Here is a 19,586-nt window from a genome sequence, read left to right on the forward strand (position 1 = left end):
CAGTGTGGGGGTCATATTTTATGCAGGGAATATAGTGAGGGGCAGTTATTTATTCAGGGGATCAGAGCAGGGCGGATATTTAGTCAGGAGCATTCTAATCACGCTGCTATCTCTAAGGGCGTTGTGTGGGGATGTGCTGCAGAAGACCGGAGAAGACGGAAGTCAGCAGAGACGAGCTGTAGATGAGAAAAGTCATCATCAGTGTCCTATGACCCCGCAGCACTTCTTTTCCCTGCAAAACATCTCTCCCTGCAGCACTTCTTTCCCCTGAAGCACTTCTTGCCTCTGCAGCACAACTCTCTCCACAGTTCTTTCCCCTGCAGTTCTTTCCTCTGCAGCACATCCTTCCCCTGCAGCTCAACTCTCCCTGCAGCACATCTTTCTCAGCGCTTTTCCTCATCTCTCCCAGCACTTCTATCCCCTGCAGCACATCTCTCCCAGCACTTCATTCCTCTGCAGCACATCTCCCCCAGCAATTCTATCCTCTGCAGCACATCTCCCCCAGCAATTCTATCCTCTGCAGCACATCTCCCCCAGCACTTCTATCCTCTGCAGCACATCTCTCCCAGCACTTCATTCCTCTGCAGCACATCTCCCCCAGCAATTCTATCCTCTGCAGCACATCTCCCCCAGCACTTCTATCCTCTGCAGCACATCTCTCCCAGCACTTCTATCCCCTGCAGCACATCTCTCCCAGCACTTCTACCCTCTGCAGCACATCTCTCCCAGCACTTCATTCCTCTGCAGCACATCTCTCCCAGCACTTCATTCCCCTGCAGCACATCTCCCCCAGCACTTAATACCTCTGCAGCACATCTCTCCCAGCACTTCATTCCTCTGCAGCACATCTCCCCTAGCACTTCATTCCTCTGCAGCACATCTCTCCCAGCACTTCATTCCCCTGCAGCACATCTCCCCCAGCACTTAATACCTCTGCAGCACATCTCTCCCAGCACTTCATTCCTCTGCAGCACATCTCCCCTAGCACTTCATTCCTCTGCAGCACATCTCTCCCAGCACTTCATTCCCCTGCAGCACATCTCCCCCAGCACTTAATACCTCTGCAGCACATCTCTCCCAGCACTTCATTCCTCTGCAGCACATCTCCCCTAGCACTTCATTCCTCTGCAGCACATCTCTCCCAGCACTTCATTCCCCTACAGCACATCTCCCCCAGCACTTAATACCTCTGCAGCACATCTCTCCCAGCACTTCATTCCTCTGCAGCACATCTCTCCCAGCACTTCATTCCTCTGCAGCACATCTCCCCCAGCACTTCATTCCTCTGCAGCACATCTCTCCCAGCACTTCATTCCTCTGCAGCACATCTCCCCCAGCACTTCATTCCTCTGCAGCACATCTCTCCCAGCACTTCATTCCCCTGCAGCACATCTCCCCCAGCACTTCATTCCTCTGCAGCACATCTCCCCCAGCACTTCAGTCCCCTGCAGCACATCTCCCCCAGCACTTCAGTCCCCTGCAGCACATCTCCCCCAGCACTTCATTCCTCTGCAGCACATCTCTCCCAGCACTTCATTCCTCTGCAGCACATCTCCCCCAGCACTTCAGTCCTCTGCAGCACATCTCTCCCAGCACTTCATTCCCCTGCAGGACATTAGTACACATTGTTTACTTCTTCCTTTCCTGTATGCCCCTTCATGTTGGGTCAGGACAGCAGACATTCTCCGCACAATCCGCCCGGCAATCTGTTCTCTTCTGGGAGCATCGTCCTGCGGTGTTCCATGATCTCTCTGCCCACAACCAACATGGCGGCCGCTGCTCTGACAAGGGACCGGAAGCGGAAGTCACTGCGAGGGCGGAGAAACATGGCGGCTCCGTGTGCGCTCCTGTCCTCTATCTCCCGGCGGCTGCTCCGAGCACCGGGAATCCTGAGACCCCCGCAATGGGGGACAGCGGCGCCGGGGGCGCAGAGGAGAGGACTGCGGGAGTGTGAGTGCGGGGAGAGATAGAGGGAGCGGGAGTGCGGGACAGAGAGATAGAGGGAGCGGGAGTGCGGGACAGAGAGATAGAGGGAGCGGGAGTGCGGGACAGAGAGATAGCGGGAGCGTGAGTGCGGGACAGAGAGATAGAGGGAGCGTGAGTGCGGGACAGAGAGATAGAGGGAGCGGGAGTGCGGGACAGAGAGATAGAGGGAGCGGGGGTGCGGGACAGAGAGATAGAGGGAGCGGGAGTGCGGGACAGAGATATAGAGGGAGCGGGAGTGCGGGACAGAGATAGAGGGAGCGGGAGTGCGGGACAGAGAGATAGAGGGAGCGTGAGTGCGGGACAGAGAGATGGAGCGTGAGTGCGGGACAGAGAGATAGGGGGATCGTGAGTGTGGGATAGAGGGAGCGTGAGTGCGGGACAGAGAGATAGAGGGAGCGTGAGTGCGGGATAGAGGGAGCGGGAGTGCGGGACAGAGAGATAGAGGGAGCGTGAGTGCGGGACAGAGAGATAGAGGGAGCGGGGGTGCGGGACAGAGAGATAGAGGGAGCGGGGGTGCGGGACAGAGAGATAGAGGGAGCGGGGGTGCGGGACAGAGAGATAGAGGGAGCGGGGGTGCGGGACAGAGAGATAGAGGGAGCGGGGGTGCGGGACAGAGAGATAGAGGGAGCGTGAGTGCGGGATAGAGAGATAGCGGGAGCGTGAGTGCGGGACAGAGAGATAGAGGGAGCGGGAGTGCGGGACAGAGATAGAGGGAGTGTGAGTGCGGGGAGAGATAGAGGGAGCGTGAGTGCGGGACAGAGAGATAGAGGGAGCGGGGGTGCGGGACAGAGAGATAGCGGGAGTGCGGGACAGAGAGATAGAGGGAGCGGGGGTGCGGGACAGAGAGATAGAGGGAGCGTGAGTGCGGGATAGAGGGAGCGGGAGTGCGGGACAGAGAGATAGAGGGAGCGTGAGTGCGGGACAGAGAGATAGAGGGAGCGGGGGTGCGGGACAGAGAGATAGAGGGAGCGTGAGTGCGGGACAGAGAGATAGAGGGAGCGGGGGTGCGGGACAGAGAGATAGAGGGAGCGGGGGTGCGGGACAGAGAGATAGAGGGAGCGTGAGTGCGGGATAGAGAGATAGCGGGAGCGTGAGTGCGGGACAGAGAGATAGAGGGAGCGGGAGTGCGGGACAGAGAGATAGAGGGAGTGTGAGTGCGGGGAGAGATAGAGGGAGCGTGAGTGCGGGACAGAGAGATAGAGGGAGCGTGAGTGCGGGACAGAGAGATAGAGGGAGCGGGGGTGCGGGACAGAGAGATAGAGGGAGCGGGGGTGCGGGACAGAGAGATAGAGGGAGCGGGGGTGCGGGACAGAGAGATAGAGGGAGCGGGGGTGCGGGACAGAGAGATAGAGGGAGCGGGGGTGCGGGACAGAGAGATAGAGGGAGCGGGGGTGCGGGACAGAGAGATAGAGGGAGCGGGGGTGCGGGACAGAGAGATAGAGGGAGCGGGGGTGCGGGACAGAGAGATAGAGGGAGCGGGGGTGCGGGACAGAGAGATAGAGGGAGCGGGGGTGCGGGACAGAGAGATAGAGGGAGCGGGGGTGCGGGACAGAGAGATAGAGGGAGCGGGGGTGCGGGACAGAGAGATAGAGGGAGCGGGGGTGCGGGACAGAGAGATAGAGGGAGCGGGGGTGCGGGACAGAGAGATAGAGGGAGCGGGGGTGCGGGACAGAGAGATAGAGGGAGCGTGGTGTGAGTGCGGGACAGAGAGAGATCGCGGGGGACGCAGGGCGGAGAGGTCTGCGGGACACAGTGGAGGCGGCCTCTCCTCGTCACATGGTACCGTGGCCGGATGGGGCTGTGATGATTACTGCTCCCCGGTGACTCTTGTATCTTTTCTCCGCAGTGACAGAGGTGAAGGTCGGGAAGGTGACGACGGTGAGTCCTGGTGACGTGAGCGGTGCCAGCAGAGCAGCGATCACACCCTGCGGTCACAGCCGGGGCTGCCGCTCTGTCCTTGCAGGGAAGTGACTGCAGCTTCGGCTGTGACCACAGAGGTGACTGCAGCTTCGGCTGTGACCGGAGAGGTGACTGCAGCTTCGGCTGTGACCAGAGAGGTGACTGCAGTTTCGGCTGTGACCAGAGCGGTGACTGCAGGTTCGGCTGTGACCAGAGAGGTGACTGCAGCTTCGGCTGTGACCAGAGAGGTGACTGCAGCTTCGGCTGTGACCAGAGAGGTGACTGCAGCTTCAGCTGTGACCAGAGCGGTGACTGCAGCTTCAGCTGTGACCAGAGCGGTGACTGCAGCTTCAGCTGTGACCAGAGCGGTGACTGCAGCTTCGGCTGTGACCGGAGCGGTGACTGCAGCTTCGGCTGTGACCAGAACGGTGACTGCAGCTTCGGCTGTGACCGGAGAGGTGATTGCAGCTTCGGCTGTGACCGGAGCGGTGATTGCAGCTTCGGCTGTGACCAGAGAGGTGACTGCAGCTTCGGCTGTGACCAGAGCGATGACTGAAGCTGATGCTAGGGAGGAGTGAACGTGCTCAGATGAGGTGTTATCTCAGCATGCTCATGTGCGCACAGAGCGTCTTCAGCATTGGTTGAAAAATCTGTTTGAGTCCCCGCGGCTCCATGTCTCCCGCATGTGATGCAACTGTGTAACAGCCACAAGACATGGAGCTGCGGGGACTCAAACAGATTTTTCGGCCAATGCTGAAGACGCTCTGTGCGCACATGAGCATGCTCAGATAACACCTCATCCGAGCACGTTCGCTCATCACTAGTCAGCAGGAGAACTCGGCACATTATTATTATTATTATTATATCGCCATTTACTCCATGGCACGTTACATGTGAGGAGGGTGTACATAATAATAACAAGTACAGTAATACTGAGCGGTACCGGAGGCGAGGGCACAGATATATGGAGGAGACGGGCTGTGGGTGGCTTTGTATGTCCTGGTCAGGGATGTGACCTGGAGTCTCTGGGTAATAGGGAGAGGCCGGGGAATAGCGGGGGGGCAGGTGGACCAGTCCGAGAGTGCATTAGTGCCAGAGTGTTAGAGGGGAGGCCACAGAGCAGGAGGTTGCAGTAGTCCAGGCGGGAGATGATGAGGGCATGGACTAGGGGGTTCTGCAGATTCTTGGTTCAGGAATGTACGGATCCCGCAAACATTTTTGAGTTGAAGGCGGCAGGAAGTGGAAAGGGCCTGGACATGTGGAGAGATCAGAGTCCAGGATTACCCCGAGGCAGCGAGCTGGGGAGAGTGGGCAGCCGTTTACTGTAATGGATCAGTCCAAGGGGGAAAGAAGACGAATTCTGTTTTGTCCATGTGAAGTTTTAGAAATCTAGCGGAGAAGGCTGATGACATTACAGCGTCGGTACAGAAGTATGCACAGCTTGGGGTTTGTTACAATGTTTCTCCGCAGCTTCACAGATACATTGTAGCCGCAGTCAGGGAGCTCCGTATACTCTAGTGCAAAGTAACAAAACTGCAGCTGTGGACCCGACCATGTCACGCATGTAAGAGAATATTCACATCTAATGTCTGCACAAATCCTAGCAGAGCTGAAATCAAACTGCATCTCCTGCAGGTGGAAGGACGAATCCTGGAAGAGAAGCCGAGCGCCGTCCCCCCGAACCCCGAGGGGAAGTGTCCGATCTGCAGGTGGAACCTGAAACACAAGTACGACTACATGGTGAGACTGAGCGTGTCTGCAGAATAGTGAGCGCAGCTGTGGAGTATAATACAGGAGGTAACTCAGGATCAGTAATGTATGTACACAGTGACTGCACCAGCAGAATAGTGAGCGCAGCTCTGGGGTATAATACAGGATGTAACTCAGGATCAGTAATGTAATGTATGTACACAGTGACTGCACCAGCAGAATAGTGAGTGCAGCTCTGGAGTATAATACAGGATGTAACTCAGGATCAGTAATGTATGTACACAGTGACTGCACCAGCAGAATAGTGAGCGCAGCTCTGGGGTATAATACAGGATGTAACTCAGGATCAGTAATGTAATGTATGTACACAGTGACTGCACCAGCAGAATAGTGAGTGCAGCTCTGGAGTATAATACAGGATGTAACTCAGGATCAGTAATGTAATGTATGTACACAGTGACTGCACCAGCAGAATAGTGAGTGCAGCTCTGGAGTATAATACAGGATGTAACTCAGGATCAGTAATGTAATGTATGTACACAGTGACTGCACCAGCAGAATAGTGAGTGCAGCTCTGGGTATAATACAGGAGGTAACTCAGGATCAGTAATGTATGTACACAGTGACTGCACCAGCAGAATAGTGAGCGCAGCTCTGGGGTATAATACAGGATGTAACTAAGGATCAGTAATGTAATGTATGTACATAGTGACTGCACCAGCAGAATAGTGAGTGCAGCTCTGGAGTATAATACAGGAGGTAACTCAGGATCAGTAATGTATGTGCACAGTGACTGCACCAGCAGAATAGTGAGTGCAGCTCTGGAGTATAGTACAGCAGGTAACTCAGGATCAGTAATGTGTGTACACAGTGACTGCACCAGCAGAATAGTGAGTGCAGCTCTGGAGTATAATACAGGATGTAACTCAGGATCAGTGATGTATTGTATGCACACAGTGACTGCACCAGCAGAATAGTGACTGCAGCTCTGGAGTATAATACAGGATGTAACTCAGGATCAGTAATGTATGTACACAGTGACTGCACCAGCAGAATAGAGAGTGCAGCTCTGGAGTATAATACAGGATGTAACTCAGGATCAGTAATGTAATGTATGTACACAGTGACTGCACCAGCAGAATAGTGAGTGCAGCTCTGGAGTATAATACAGGATGTAACTCGGGATCAGTAATATAATGTATGTACACAGTGACTGCACCAGCAGAATAGTGAGCGCAGCTCTGGAGTATAATACAGGAGGTAACTCGGGATCAGTAATGTAATGTATGTATACAGTGACTGCACCAGCAGAATAGTGAGTGCAGCTCTGGAGTATAATACAGGATGTAACTCAGGATCAGTAATGTAATGTATGTATACAGTGACTGCACCAGCAGAATAGTGAGTGCAGCTCTGGAGTATAATACATGATGTGACTTTTTCTCTGGTCTGTGCTGTCAGGTGATGGTTATATGTCTGTCTCTGCAGGATGTCCTCGTTCTCAGTCAGTTCATTCGCTCAGACGGGGGTATGTTGTCTCGCAAGGTGACAGGACTTTGCACTGAGGAGCACAAGAAGGTGGAGGCCTGTGTGAAGATGGCGCACAGAGCAGGTGAGGGAGGATCTGCACTTTGGTTCTTCTTTTTTCTCTCGGATCCCGTCCTTTGTGATATTTACAGCTAAATAAGATAAAATATGCAGATATAAATCCAGAATGGGGAATTTGGGGTCCCGGACCACCAATAATTGGCAGCATATGTCACCGTATTCCATGCTGTACAAATATCAAAAGCCTTAGTAAGAGCAGCCATCTCCGTATACAACCAACAAAGCCGCACTGTGTAGCGCTATAGCATGCAAACGTCAAGTCTGAACTCCATTACTGCTCTAGTAAACTGGAAATCTGGAGAATGGCTGGCGGATAAACTGGCCAATTGATGTGTGGCCGGCAGCCATGATAAGGCGATTGTCGCTGCTGGGAACCTGCCTGTGTGAATCCTCTCCTGGGCTGAAGGTAGGATCCTGCTGTAACTGACGGTGGATGATGGGTGCAGTGCTCCGTGAGCGAGCCAATGTATCCAGAGAGCTAAAGACTGACCGGCACACTCAAACATAAATCAGGCGAGAAAATCTGGAAAATGGAGAACACTGGGCACATCAGTTGTCCATGAGTCCCATTAGGCAGGTTCCCAGCAGAGAGAATCGCTCTATCGCGGCTGCCGGGCACATGGATTGGCTGATTTATGTGCTAAGTATTCTCCATTTTTCTGATTTTCTAGAGCAGTAGTGCAGGTCGTGCTTCATATATTACACGTTTGCATGTTATAGCGCTGCAGAGCTACGTTGTCATTTCTGTCCATGCTGTCACCGTTTCTGCTTGCTGTCAGTGAATGCCATCGTTGTTTTCGTCCAGAGGCGGAGGACATTATTCCTGCTCGCTCCACTGATGGGTTTGTGCCTATATATATATGTATATGTGATTTCTACACCGATACACTGTAACAAGCCTTCAGCTGTGAGGATTATCCTAATGGACTAAACATAATGGCTCTCTGCAGAGTTTGGTGTCATTGTCTGGTGATTATCTCTTTTCAATCTGCCATGTTGGGCTGAAGACCCTGGGAGGGGAGGTCTTGATGAAATCGCCATTTTAAGATAATCGACCTTTTAAATGAGTGTAAAACGTCTCCTCCTCGTCTGTCGGCAGGACTTCTCCCGGACCACCGGCCCAAACTGCCCGAAGGAAAGACGCCCAGAGCCCGGTTCCAGCTGAACAGGTGACGATTAGAGCTCGCCTGGGGGGGAGGGCAGAGCTCGCAGCCATGTCCATGGGGGGGGGACAGGTCTATGGGGTCATGGAAAGGGTTTAGGGGACCCGAGTCGCACCCACTCGGAGGGGCAGGGGCTTGGATGGGGACAAAGGTCACGCCCAGGGGAAGGGGACAGAGCTAACGGTTGGAGTGATGAATGGCCGAACAGGGCGATGTCCCCTAGTCTGACCCTCAGAAAGGCACAGTGATGTTGGGGAACTATCGGGGGTCTTATACACGACCCTATTGAATCGCTCGCCTTTCCTCTGTGCCCTCAGCAGTGTTGTGATGGGTGATATTATTTCTGCTCCTCTGTTAAATACACCCAGATGTGGATACGTTCAGTCTGTTGTCCCCTGTTATCAGCACTTCTGTACTCTGGATGATGGTCTTGTTTCCCATCTCTCCACCGCAGGTACCTCACGTACCACTCTGTGTCCACCGCTAAACCCATCCTGAGGAAAGGCCTGAAGTGGTGTAAGGTGAAAATGCCGGTCGGGGACCCCATAATGAAGGACAACATCCGCTACAGCCGTAAGCCGCTGGTCTTCAGGCAATGAGCACTGCTGGTCTTCGGGCAGTGGGCGCCGCTGGTCTTCGGGCAGTGAGCGCCGCTGATCTTCTGGCAGTGAGCGCCGCTGGTCTTCAGGCAGTGGGCGCCGCTGATCTTCGGGCAGTGGGCGCCGCTGGTCTTCTGGCAGTGGGCGCCGCTGGTCTTCTGGCAGTGGGCGCCGCTGGTCTTCTGGCAGTGGGTGCCGCTGGTCTTCGGGCAGTGGGCGCCGCTGATCACCTGACTGTAATAGAGGAATAAATGTGTTCTCCGCACTGTCGGAGGGTTATAGAAGAGCTTTTATTGAGCGTGATCACTCAGTAATGTGGGGGCAGGTGTCAGTCCCTTTCATCTCCGGGGAAGGTGTGGATGTCCTGACATTTGGTGCCGGTTGTCGCCGTCTCAGATCATGAAGGGCAGGTCGATATTTCGCTCTCCATTCCCGATATATACATAGCCATGCTGCGGGGTGAGGGGGACGTGGTAGAAGGTCATTCCCAGCCACAGCAGACTGCGCAGGACCACCACGCTGCTCCCCTGCTCGCACTGAAGGCTCCAGCAACCTGCGGGGACAGAACAGACACTTGTGATCTACCGCCAATATGGCTGCCGCTATGTCACTTTCTGACGTCTGGGGCTCCCTCCCATCTTCCCCACTGCTCTCGCTCACCACCCTCTACATCCTGGCACAGATGTGACCGCTGTGGACAGTGATTGGCTGCAGTGTCACTCTATCTGCACTATGAGGAAGTTTTCATTTTCTCCACAGGGCCTCATGAGATGTGAGTTTGCCTAGGGAGCGCGGAGTATTGCGGGTGTTTGGGTGACATGCGGGGTTGTATGATTTGCAGCTGTTAGAAAGCCACGAAGCGTGGGGATTGCTGGATAAACCCGGGTAATCCCGCCATGCTTTGTGGCTGCCGCCTGCGATGCTCTGCACACCCGAGCTCCCTCCGCATACCCCAGGATCTACCGCTTGTGTTCACCAATAGTGATGCGTGCTCAGTATCTTCAGCGTCCCCACCGGTGCCCGTCTCACACTGTTACACAGCTGCAACGCATGCAGGAATCAGCTGCGAGACGTGCACCCGCGGTGACGCTGAAGACACTGTTCGCACCCGCACACATGACACCTCATCCGAGCACGTTCCCTCATCACTAGGGATCACCTATCGTTCACCCGGCTTTCCTGGCACCATGAATGCAGTGGGCGCGGAGGTGTCAGACTCGGTGTCGGGGTGAGGAGGGGGATGGCAGGGTTTGCCAATGGGGGACTCTCAGGATCTGCAGTGAGATCTCGTCTCCTCTGTGTAGAAATTTTCTTTGCAACTTTTCTCTTAACAATGAAAACCATATTTCATGTTCTTTGTGGTGGCCGCCAAAGAGCTATCTCCGGCCCCAGGGCCCAGGACTGGCAGCCGACACTTGGGAAAGCTTAGAGGCTGCGTCCTGGTAGACGGGTGCGGTCATCTGTGCTGGGCCTGAGGGGCCGATGGACCACCTCCACTGCCTGCGTCACTGCTGCGGCCCCGGAGAAGGAGCGGCCATCGCTCTACTGACCCGTTCCTGACCTCCCGATGTGACATGGCTCCATACCTGACTCCTGGGCAGACGAGCGGTCACATCGGAGGAAGACGTGCATCCACCCTGGTGTTACCCGAATATCTGGGGTGTGCGCCAGTCATGTATTCCAGTCCCCACCTGTGTTGTGGTTATTACTCGAGGACGCCTGAGATCCTCTGATGACATCTGCCCACGCTTGCTCATCACTAATCCTTACCATTACAGTGGTGTTACTGGGAGCCCTGGCGTATGGAAGTACGGGGGAGACACCACCAAGATTAGCAGCGCAGGATAGTACACGGTCACCACTGCCTGGCTTTAGATGTGGGGTCCCAGCGGCCGTCCACAGAAGCCCCAGCGGCCCTGCATCATCTCCTGCCACAGGAGCCATCTCTGCACTCACTAGACCCAGGGGTCCCTCCCGTATCACGGTGGGGCTCTCGCTGTGACACATTGCGTACTGCAGTGAGCCGTCCTCAGCCATCAGGCGTCACCCACTGATGAGGCAATGGCTTCAGAGCAGCGCTCCTGACAACTGAGCCACCTGCCTCCAGTACATGACCTGCAGCGTCCATCACATGTGACCACCGTCACCTGATTTCCCCGGTGGTCTCATCCTTCCAGGAATCTGCAGCTGTGCTCCAATGCAGGCACCGGCTCCTCGGCCTCATCACAGCCGGGACCAGGAGATGAGGTCCGCACCTTCCACCCTGGTCACCGCTGCGGGGGGCACACAATGCACTATGGCTACACTGGGAGCCCCTGCTGTGCCCGGACCACCGTCCGTCGCTCACCTGTAGGGATATCCTGTTGTAAGGAGTCCAGGAAGTCGATGGCAGGGTCCTGGTCGGCCTTCTCCAGCAGAGACTTCTTCTTGGGAATCAGCGTTGGGGTGAAGTGGAAGAAGGAGCTCAGCTTTTTGGCTTCGCTAACTGTAAGACCTGGAGGGGCAAGAACACCGGTCAGAGGTCATGACCCCACAGCAGGTACAGGTCGTGTCTACGAAGGACGGTGAAGAAATATTCAGACCCTCACGGCAGTCACAGGGGAACGAGACGACAAGGATCGCGCCAAGACGAGCACGAGGCGGGAAATATGTCTTCAAAGATATTAAAACAATGAAACGTTGTATTCCGCTCACCAGAACAATCACTGAGGGGAGAAAACTCCTCCACCGAACACGGGAGAAGAGAGGGAACGGCCGGGGCTACATCCAGCAGCACAACACGGGAAACGTTCGGGGACGTGCCCCTTCCTCAGCATGTGGGCTCATCTCACCCATCACCCCCTGTGGCACTGACCCCGTGTACTCCGACTGATGAGGGACAGGAAACCGATAACGAGCGTCGCTGCACAGAGCGGGACCCCCGACCAGGACTGACATCTACTGTACAACGGACAATGCAGAATGCCATGTGACCACCGCTCCTGGACACGAGGGACCACCGCACTGCTGCATGGAGCGGACCCCCGACCAGGACTGACATCTACTGTACAACGGACAATGCAGAATGTCATGTGACCACCGCTCCTGGACACGAGGGACCACCGCACTGCTGCATGGAGCGGGACCCCCGACCAGGACTGACATCTACTGTACAAGGGGCAATGCAGAATGTCATGTGACTGCCGCTCCTGGACACGAGGGACCACCGCACTGCTGCACAGAGCGGGACCCCCGACCAGGGCTGACATCTACTGTACAAGGGGCAATGCAGAATGTCATGTGACGGCTCCTGGACACGAGGGACCACCGCACTGCTGCATGGAGCGGACCCCCGACCAGGACTGACATCTACTGTACAACGGACAATGCAGAATGTCATGTGACCACTGCTCCTGGACACGAGGGACCACCGCACTGCTGCATGGAGCGGGACCCCCGACCAGGACTGACATCTACTGTACAAGGGGCAATGCAGAATGTCATGTGACCGCCGCTCCTGGACACGAGGGACCACCGCACTGCTGCACAGAGCGGGACCCCCGACCAGGGCTGACATCTGCTGTACAAGGGACAATGCAGAATGTCATGTGACCACTGCTCCTGGACACGAGGGACCACCGCACTGCTGCATGGAGCGGGACCCCCGACCAGGACTGACATCTACTGTACAAGGGGCAATGCAGAATGTCATGTGACTGCCGCTCCTGGACACGAGGGACCACCGCACTGCTGCACAGAGCGGGACCACCGACCAGGGCTGACATCTACTGTACAAGGGGCAATGCAGAATGTCATGTGACGGCTCCTGGACACGAGGGACCACCGCACTGCTGCATGGAGCGGACCCCCAACCAGGACTGACATCTACTGTACAACGGACAATGCAGAATGTCATGTGACCACCGCTCCTGGACACGAGGGACCACCGCACTGCTGCACAGAGCGGGACCCCCGACCAGGGCTGACATCTACTGTACAAGGGGCAATGCAGAATGTCATGTGACGGCTCCTGGACACGAGGGACCACCGCACTGCTGCATGGAGCGGGACCCCCGACCAGGACTGACATCTGCTGTACAAGGGGCAATGCAGAATGTCATGTGACCGCCGCTCCTGGACACGAGGGACCACCGCACTGCTGCATGGAGCGGGACCCCCGACCAGGACTGACATCTACTGTACAAGGGGCAATGCAGAATGTCATGTGACGGCTCCTGGACACGAGGGACCACCGCACTGCTGCATGGAGCGGGACCCCCGACCAGGACTGACATCTACTGTACAAGGGGCAATGCAGAATGTCATGTGACCGCCGCTCCTGGACACGAGGGACCACCGCACTGCTGCACAGAGCGGGACCCCCGACCAGGGCTGACATCTGCTGTACAACGGACAATGCAGAATGTCATGTGACCGCTCCTGGACACGAGGGACCACCGCACTGCTGCATGGAGCGGACCCCCGACCAGGACTGACATCTATACAAGGGGCAATGCAGAATGTCATGTGACCGCCGCTCCTGGACACGAGGGACCACCGCACTGCTGCATGGAGCGGACCCCCGACCAGGGCTGACATCTGCTGTACAACGGACAATGCAGAATGTCATGTGACGGCTCCTGGACACGAGGGACCACCGCACTGCTGCATGGAGCGGGACCCCCGACCAGGACTGACATCTACTGTACAAGGGGCAATGCAGAATGCCATGTGACGGCTCCTGGACACGAGGGACCACCGCACTGCTGCATGGAGCGGGACCCCCGACCAGGACTGACATCTGCTGTACAAGGGGCAATGCAGAATGCCATGTGACCGCTCCTGGACACGAGGGACCACCGCACTGCTGCATGGAGCGGACCCCCGACCAGGACTGACATCTACTGTACAAGGGGCAATGCAGAATGTCATGTGACCGCTCCTGGACACGAGGGACCACCGCACTGCTGCATGGAGCGGACCCCCAACCAGGACTGACATCTACTGTACAAGGGGCAATGCAGAATGTCATGTGACGGCTCCTGGACACGAGGGACCACCGCACTGCTGCATGGAGCGGACCCCCGACCAGGACTGACATCTACTGTACAAGGGGCAATGCAGAATGCCATGTGACCGCTCCTGGACACGAGGGACCACCGCACTGCTGCATGGAGCGGACCCCCGACCAGGACTGACATCTACTGTACAAGGGGCAATGCAGAATGCCATGTTACCGCTCCTGGACACGAGGGACCACCGCACTGCTGCATGGAGCGGACCCCCAACCAGGACTGACATCTACTGTACAAGGGGCAATGCAGAATGTCATGTGACGGCTCCTGGACACGAGGGACCACCGCACTGCTGCATGGAGCGGGACCCCCGACCAGGACTGACATCTACTGTACAAGGGACAATGCAGAATGTCATGTGACGGCTCCTGGACACGAGGGACCACCGCACTGCTGCACAGAGCGGGACCCCCGACCAGGACTGACATCTACTGTACAAGGGGCAATGCAGAATGCCATGTGACCGCTCCTGGACACGAGGGACCACCGCACTGCTGCATGGAGCGGACCCCCGACCAGGACTGACATCTACTGTACAAGGGGCAATGCAGAATGTCATGTGACGGCTCCTGGACACGAGGGACCACCGCACTGCTGCATGGAGCGGGACCCCCGACCAGGGCTGACATCTACTGTACAAGGGACAATGCAGAATGTCATGTGACGGCTCCTGGACACGAGGGACCACCGCACTGCTGCATGGAGCGGACCCCCGACCAGGACTGACATCTACTGTACAAGGGACAATGCAGAATGTCATGTGACGGCTCCTGGACACGAGGGACCACCGCACTGCTGCATGGAGCGGACCCCCGACCAGGACTGACATCTACTGTACAAGGGACAATGCAGAATGTCATGTGACGGCTCCTGGACACGAGGGACCACCGCACTGCTGCACAGAGCGGGACCCCCGACCAGGACTGACATCTACTGTACAAGGGGCAATGCAGAATGTCATGTGACGGCTCCTGGACACGAGGGACCACCGCACTGCTGCATGGAGCGGGACCCCCGACCAGGGCTGACATCTGCTGTACAAGGGGCAATGCAGAATGTCATGTGACGGCTCCTGGACACGAGGGACCACCGCACTGCTGCATGGAGCGGGACCCCCGACCAGGACTGACATCTACTGTACAAGGGACAATGCAGAATGTCATGTGACGGCTCCTGGACACGAGGGACCACCGCACTGCTGCATGGAGCGGGACCCCCGACCAGGGCTGACATCTGCTGTACAAGGGGCAATGCAGAATGTCATGTGACGGCTCCTGGACACGAGGGACCACCGCACTGCTGCATGGAGCGGGACCCCCGACCAGGACTGACATCTGCTGTACAAGGGGCAATGCAGAATGTCATGTGACGGCTCCTGGACACGAGGGACCACCGCACTGCTGCATGGAGCGGGACCCCCGACCAGGACTGACATCTACTGTACAAGGGGCAATGCAGAATGTCATGTGACGGCTCCTGGACACGAGGGACCACCGCACTGCTGCATGGAGCGGACCCCCGACCAGGGCTGACATCTACTGTACAAGGGGCAATGCAGAATGTCATGTGACGGCTCCTGGACACGAGGGACCACCGCACTGCTGCATGGAGCGGGACCCCCGACCAGGGCTGACATCTACTGTACAAGGGGCAATGCAGAATGTCATGTGACCGCCGCTCCTGGACACGAGGGACCACCGGCCCCATGAGGCGCTGCACCCCCTCGTCAGGCAGCTGGACTCCCCTTTACCTCGGAAGCTGTGGTTTATGTGGACCTGTCCCAGTGGGCTCTTGGTGAACGCCCCCCGGGGGGCCACAGCCGCCTCTCGATCGATCAGTGCGATTGTGCCGATCAGACGAGACTCCTCCTTAATGTGATTCTGCCAAAAAGAAAACCGTATAACATCACAGCCGCCTCCGCCAGACGCCCCGAAATAGAGGACGCCCCGAAAATGCACAATTACCGTCACCTCCTCCTCGTACACCTCCGTCCCCTCCCCCGACTTCCTGTGGACTGTGAGCTCATACTCATGGGCGGGATCTCCAATGAAACGCCCCTTAATGAGCCGCGCCTCCCTGATGATGTCATCTGTGGGCGGGGAAAGAAGGCACCAATCCAGACAATTCAGGCTGCAAGGAAAGGGGCGACACATCAGCACCCAAATAACCGCGCACCCCCGATCTGTGCCCCCCAGACGGGTCAGTGAGTACAGGGCGATGCGGGGGGGATTATATACAGCGCACCCCCGATCTGTGCCCCCCAGACGGGTCAGTGAGTACAGGGCGATGCGGGGGATTATATACAGTATACTGGAGGACCCCCGTGTGTCCTATATGCCCTTGGTCTGCATAATATGGCCCCCATGTCTCCTCAGTATCGGGGCCTCAGTATCGGGGTCTCTCCTCAGTATCGGGGGTCTCCTCGGTATCGGGGTCTCTCCTCGGTATCGGGGTCTCTCCTCAGTATCGGGGGCCTCTCCTCAGTATCGGGGGCCTCTCCTCAGTATCGGGGGCCTCTCCTCAGTATCGGGGGCCTCTCCTCGGTATCGGGGTCTCTCCTCGGTATCGGGGCCTCTCCTCAGTATCGGGGGCCTCTCCTCAGTATCGGGGGCCTCTCCTCAGTATCGGGGGCCTCTCCTCGGTATCGGGGTCTCTCCTCGGTATCGGGGCCTCTCCTCAGTATCGGGGGCCTCTCCTCAGTATCGGGGGCCTCTCCTCAGTATCGGGGGCCTCTCCTCAGTATCGGGGTCTCTCCTCAGTATCGGGGGCCTCTCCTCAGTATCGGGGCCTCTCCTCAGTATCGGGGTCTCTCCTCAGTATCGGGGGCCTCTCCTCAGTATCGGGGTCTCTCCTCAGTATCGGGGTCTCTCCTCAGTATCGGGGTCTCTCCTCAGTATCGGGGTCTCTCCTCAGTATCGGGGGCCTCTCCTCAGTATCGGGGCCTCTCCTCAGTATCGGGGTCTCTCCTCAGTATCGGGGGCCTCTCCTCAGTATCGGGGTCTCTCCTCAGTATCGGGGGCCTCTCCTCAGTATCGGGGTCTCTCCTCAGTATCGGGGGCCTCTCCTCAGTATCGGGGGCCTCTCCTCAGTATCGGGGGCCTCTCCTCAGTATCGGGGGCCTCTCCTCAGTATCGGGGGCCTCTCCTCAGTATCGGGGTCTCTCCTCAGTATCGGGGGCCTCTCCTCAGTATCGGGGTCTCTCCTCGGTATCGGGGGTCTCTCTCCTCAGTATCGGGGGTGCCTCCTCAGTATCGGGGGCCTCTCCTCAGTATCGGGGGCCTCTCCTCAGTATCGGGGGCCTCTCCTCAGTATCGGGGCCTCTCCTCAGTATCGGGGGTCTCTCCTCAGTATCGGGGGCCTCTCCTCAGTATCGGGGTCTCTCCTCAGTATCGGGGGCCTCTCCTCAGTATCGGGGGCCTCTCCTCAGTATCGGGGGCCTCTCCTCAGTATCGGGGCCTCTCCTCAGTATCGGGGTCTCTCCTCAGTATCGGGGTCTCTCCTCAGTAACGGGGGCCTCTCCTCAGTATCGGGGGCCTCTCCTCAGTATCGGGGGTCTCTCCTCAGTATCGGGGCCTCTCCTCAGTGTCGGGGGCCTCTCCTCAGTGTCGGGGGCCTCTCCTCAGTGTCGGGGGTCTCTCCTCAGTATCGGGGGTCTCAGTATCGGGGGTCTCTCCTCAGTATCGGGGGCCTCTCCTCAGTATCGGGGGCCTCTCCTCAGTATCGGGGGCCTCTCCTCAGTATCGGGGGCCTCTCCTCAGTATCGGGGGCCTCTCCTCAGTGTCGGGGGCCTCTCCTCAGTATCGGGGTCTCAGTATCGGGGGCCTCTCCTCAGTATCGGGGGCCTCTCCTCAGTATCGGGGGCCTCTCCTCAGTATCGGGGGTCTCTCCTCAGTATCGGGGCCTCTCCTCAGTGTCGGGGGCCTCTCCTCAGTGTCGGGGGTCTCTCCTCAGTATCGGGGTCTCAGTATCGGGGGTCTCTCCTCAGTATCGGGGGCCTCTCCTCAGTATCGGGGGCCTCTCCTCAGTATCGGGGGCCTCTCCTCAGTATCGGGGGCCTCTCCTCAGTGTCGGGGGTCTCTCCTCAGTATCGGGGTCTCAGTATCGGGGGTCTCTCCTCAGTATCGGGGGCCTCTCCTCAGTATCGGGGGCCTCTCCTCAGTGTCGGGGGCCTCTCCTCAGTATCGGGGTCTCAGTATCGGGGGTCTCTCCTCAGTATCGGGGGCCTCTCCTCAGTATCGGGGGCCTCTCCTCAGTATCGGGGGCCTCTCCTCAGTATCGGGGGCCTCTCCTCAGTGTCGGGGGCCTCTCCTCAGTGTCGGGGGTCTCTCCTCAGTATCGGGGTCTCAGTATCGGGGGCCTCTCCTCAGTATCGGGGGCCTCTCCTCAGTATCGGGGTATCTCCTCAGTATCGGGGGCCTCTCCTCAGTATCGGGGGTCTCTCCTCAGTATCGGGGTCTCTCCTCAGTATCGGGGGCCTCTCTCCTCAGTATCGGGGTCTCTACTCAGTATCGGGGGTCTCTCCTCAGTATCGGGGGCCTCTCTCCTCAGTATCGGGGGCCTCTCTCCTCAGTATCGGGGTCTCTACTCAGTATCGGGGGTCTCTCCTCGGTATCGGGGGTCTCTCTCAGTATCGGGGGTCTCTCTCCTCAGTATCGGGGGTCTCTCCTCAGTATCGGGGGTCTCCTCAGTATCGGGGGTCTCTCTCCTCAGTATCGGGGTCTCTCCTCAGTATCGGGGTCTCTACTCAGTACCGGGGGTCTCTCCTCAGTATCGGGGTCTCCTCAGTATCGGGGGCCTCTCTCCTCGGTATCGGGGGCCTCTCTCCTCAGTATCGGGGGTCTCTCTCCTCGGTATCGGGGGCCTCTCCTCAGTAGTGGGGTCTCCTCAGTATCCGGCCCGTGTGCCCCGCTCACCTGTAGAACGTCCTCCGGCCCCGCAGCTGCTCGCCGCCCTCCGTGCCCTGTGCGATGTAGTAATCCCCCCGGACCCCCAGGATCTTGCCCCAGAAGAAGGCCCGGCACAGCCGCATGTCCCTCCGCAGCAGCAGCAGGGAGGTGCTCAGGGCCGCGCTCTGCTCGGGGCTCAGGCCGCAGCCGGTCACCAGCTCCAGGGACGTCTGCAGCCTCTCGGCGTCCATCCCGCCCTGCACTGTGCGGCTCCGGTCTCCTGGAAACAGAACAGGAAATGCTCCGGTCTCCACGGCAACGCGTTCTGTAGCCAGGAAGTGACGCCCTTGACAACAGGTCGTATGAACCGCCCACAAATGACGTCACTGATTTTACAGGGAAAAAAATAGAAAGCCGGAGACTGATCGCTAATTGGACCGGGCGAGGCGATGGCCCCTCCCCCAGCTGTCAGTCTGCGCTCTGCCCTGATGGCCCCTCCCCCAGCTGTCAGTCTGCGGTCCGCCCTGATGGCCCCGCCCCCAGCTGTCAGTCTGCGCTCAGCCCTGATGGCCCCGCCCCCAGCTGTCAGTCTGCGCTCTGCCCTGATGGCCCCGCCCCCAGCTGTCAGTCTGCGCATGGCCCTGATGGCCCCGCCCCCAGCTGTCAGTCTGCGCTCAGCCT

General features: G+C 57.7%; 2 protein-coding genes across 2 annotated transcripts; one reads left to right on the forward strand and one right to left on the reverse strand.

The window, feature by feature from the left end:
• The first annotated feature begins 1,751 nt into the window (after nt 1–1,751).
• Nucleotides 1,752–9,249, forward strand: MRPS18A (mitochondrial ribosomal protein S18A). The gene is made up of 6 exons (XM_077281967.1): nt 1,752–1,950; nt 3,833–3,864; nt 5,521–5,625; nt 7,084–7,207; nt 8,303–8,372; nt 8,821–9,249. Exons 1-6 carry the CDS (start codon nt 1,767–1,769, stop codon nt 8,963–8,965), a joined length of 660 nt encoding a protein of 219 aa, XP_077138082.1. The 5' UTR covers nt 1,752–1,766; the 3' UTR covers nt 8,966–9,249.
• On the reverse strand, nt 9,237–19,276 carry RSPH9 (radial spoke head component 9). Its single transcript, XM_077281966.1, has 5 exons — nt 18,933–19,276; nt 15,984–16,149; nt 15,770–15,899; nt 11,313–11,459; nt 9,237–9,518 (listed from the first exon to the last, which is right to left on the reverse strand). Exons 1-5 carry the CDS (start codon nt 19,154–19,156, stop codon nt 9,358–9,360), a joined length of 828 nt encoding a protein of 275 aa, XP_077138081.1. The 5' UTR covers nt 19,157–19,276; the 3' UTR covers nt 9,237–9,357.
• Nucleotides 19,277–19,586: the final 310 nt, after the last annotated feature.

The sequence above is a fragment of the Ranitomeya variabilis genome, chromosome 2, assembly GCF_051348905.1.
Source record: "Ranitomeya variabilis isolate aRanVar5 chromosome 2, aRanVar5.hap1, whole genome shotgun sequence".
Lineage (NCBI taxonomy): Eukaryota > Metazoa > Chordata > Amphibia > Anura > Dendrobatidae > Ranitomeya > Ranitomeya variabilis.

Bases quoted from the DNA above. Each gene is read 5' to 3' on its own strand.
- MRPS18A (XM_077281967.1), top strand. From the start codon at position 1,767: ATGGCGGCCGCTGCTCTGACAAGGGACCGGAAGCGGAAGTCACTGCGA. The intron at 1,951-3,832 runs GTGAGTGCGGGG...TTTTCTCCGCAG, and splicing joins GAGGAGAGGACTGCGGGAGT to TGACAGAGGTGAAGGTCGGG. The intron at 7,208-8,302 runs GTGAGGGAGGAT...GTCTGTCGGCAG, and splicing joins GAAGATGGCGCACAGAGCAG to GACTTCTCCCGGACCACCGG.
- RSPH9 (XM_077281966.1), bottom strand. From the start codon at position 19,156: ATGGACGCCGAGAGGCTGCAGACGTCCCTGGAGCTGGTGACCGGCTGC. The intron at 11,460-15,769 runs GTAAAGGGGAGT...TTGCCCCTCCAG, and splicing joins CATAAACCACAGCTTCCGAG to GTCTTACAGTTAGCGAAGCC. The intron at 9,519-11,312 runs GTGAGCGACGGA...CTGTCCCCGCAG, and splicing joins ACAACAGGATATCCCTACAG to GTTGCTGGAGCCTTCAGTGC.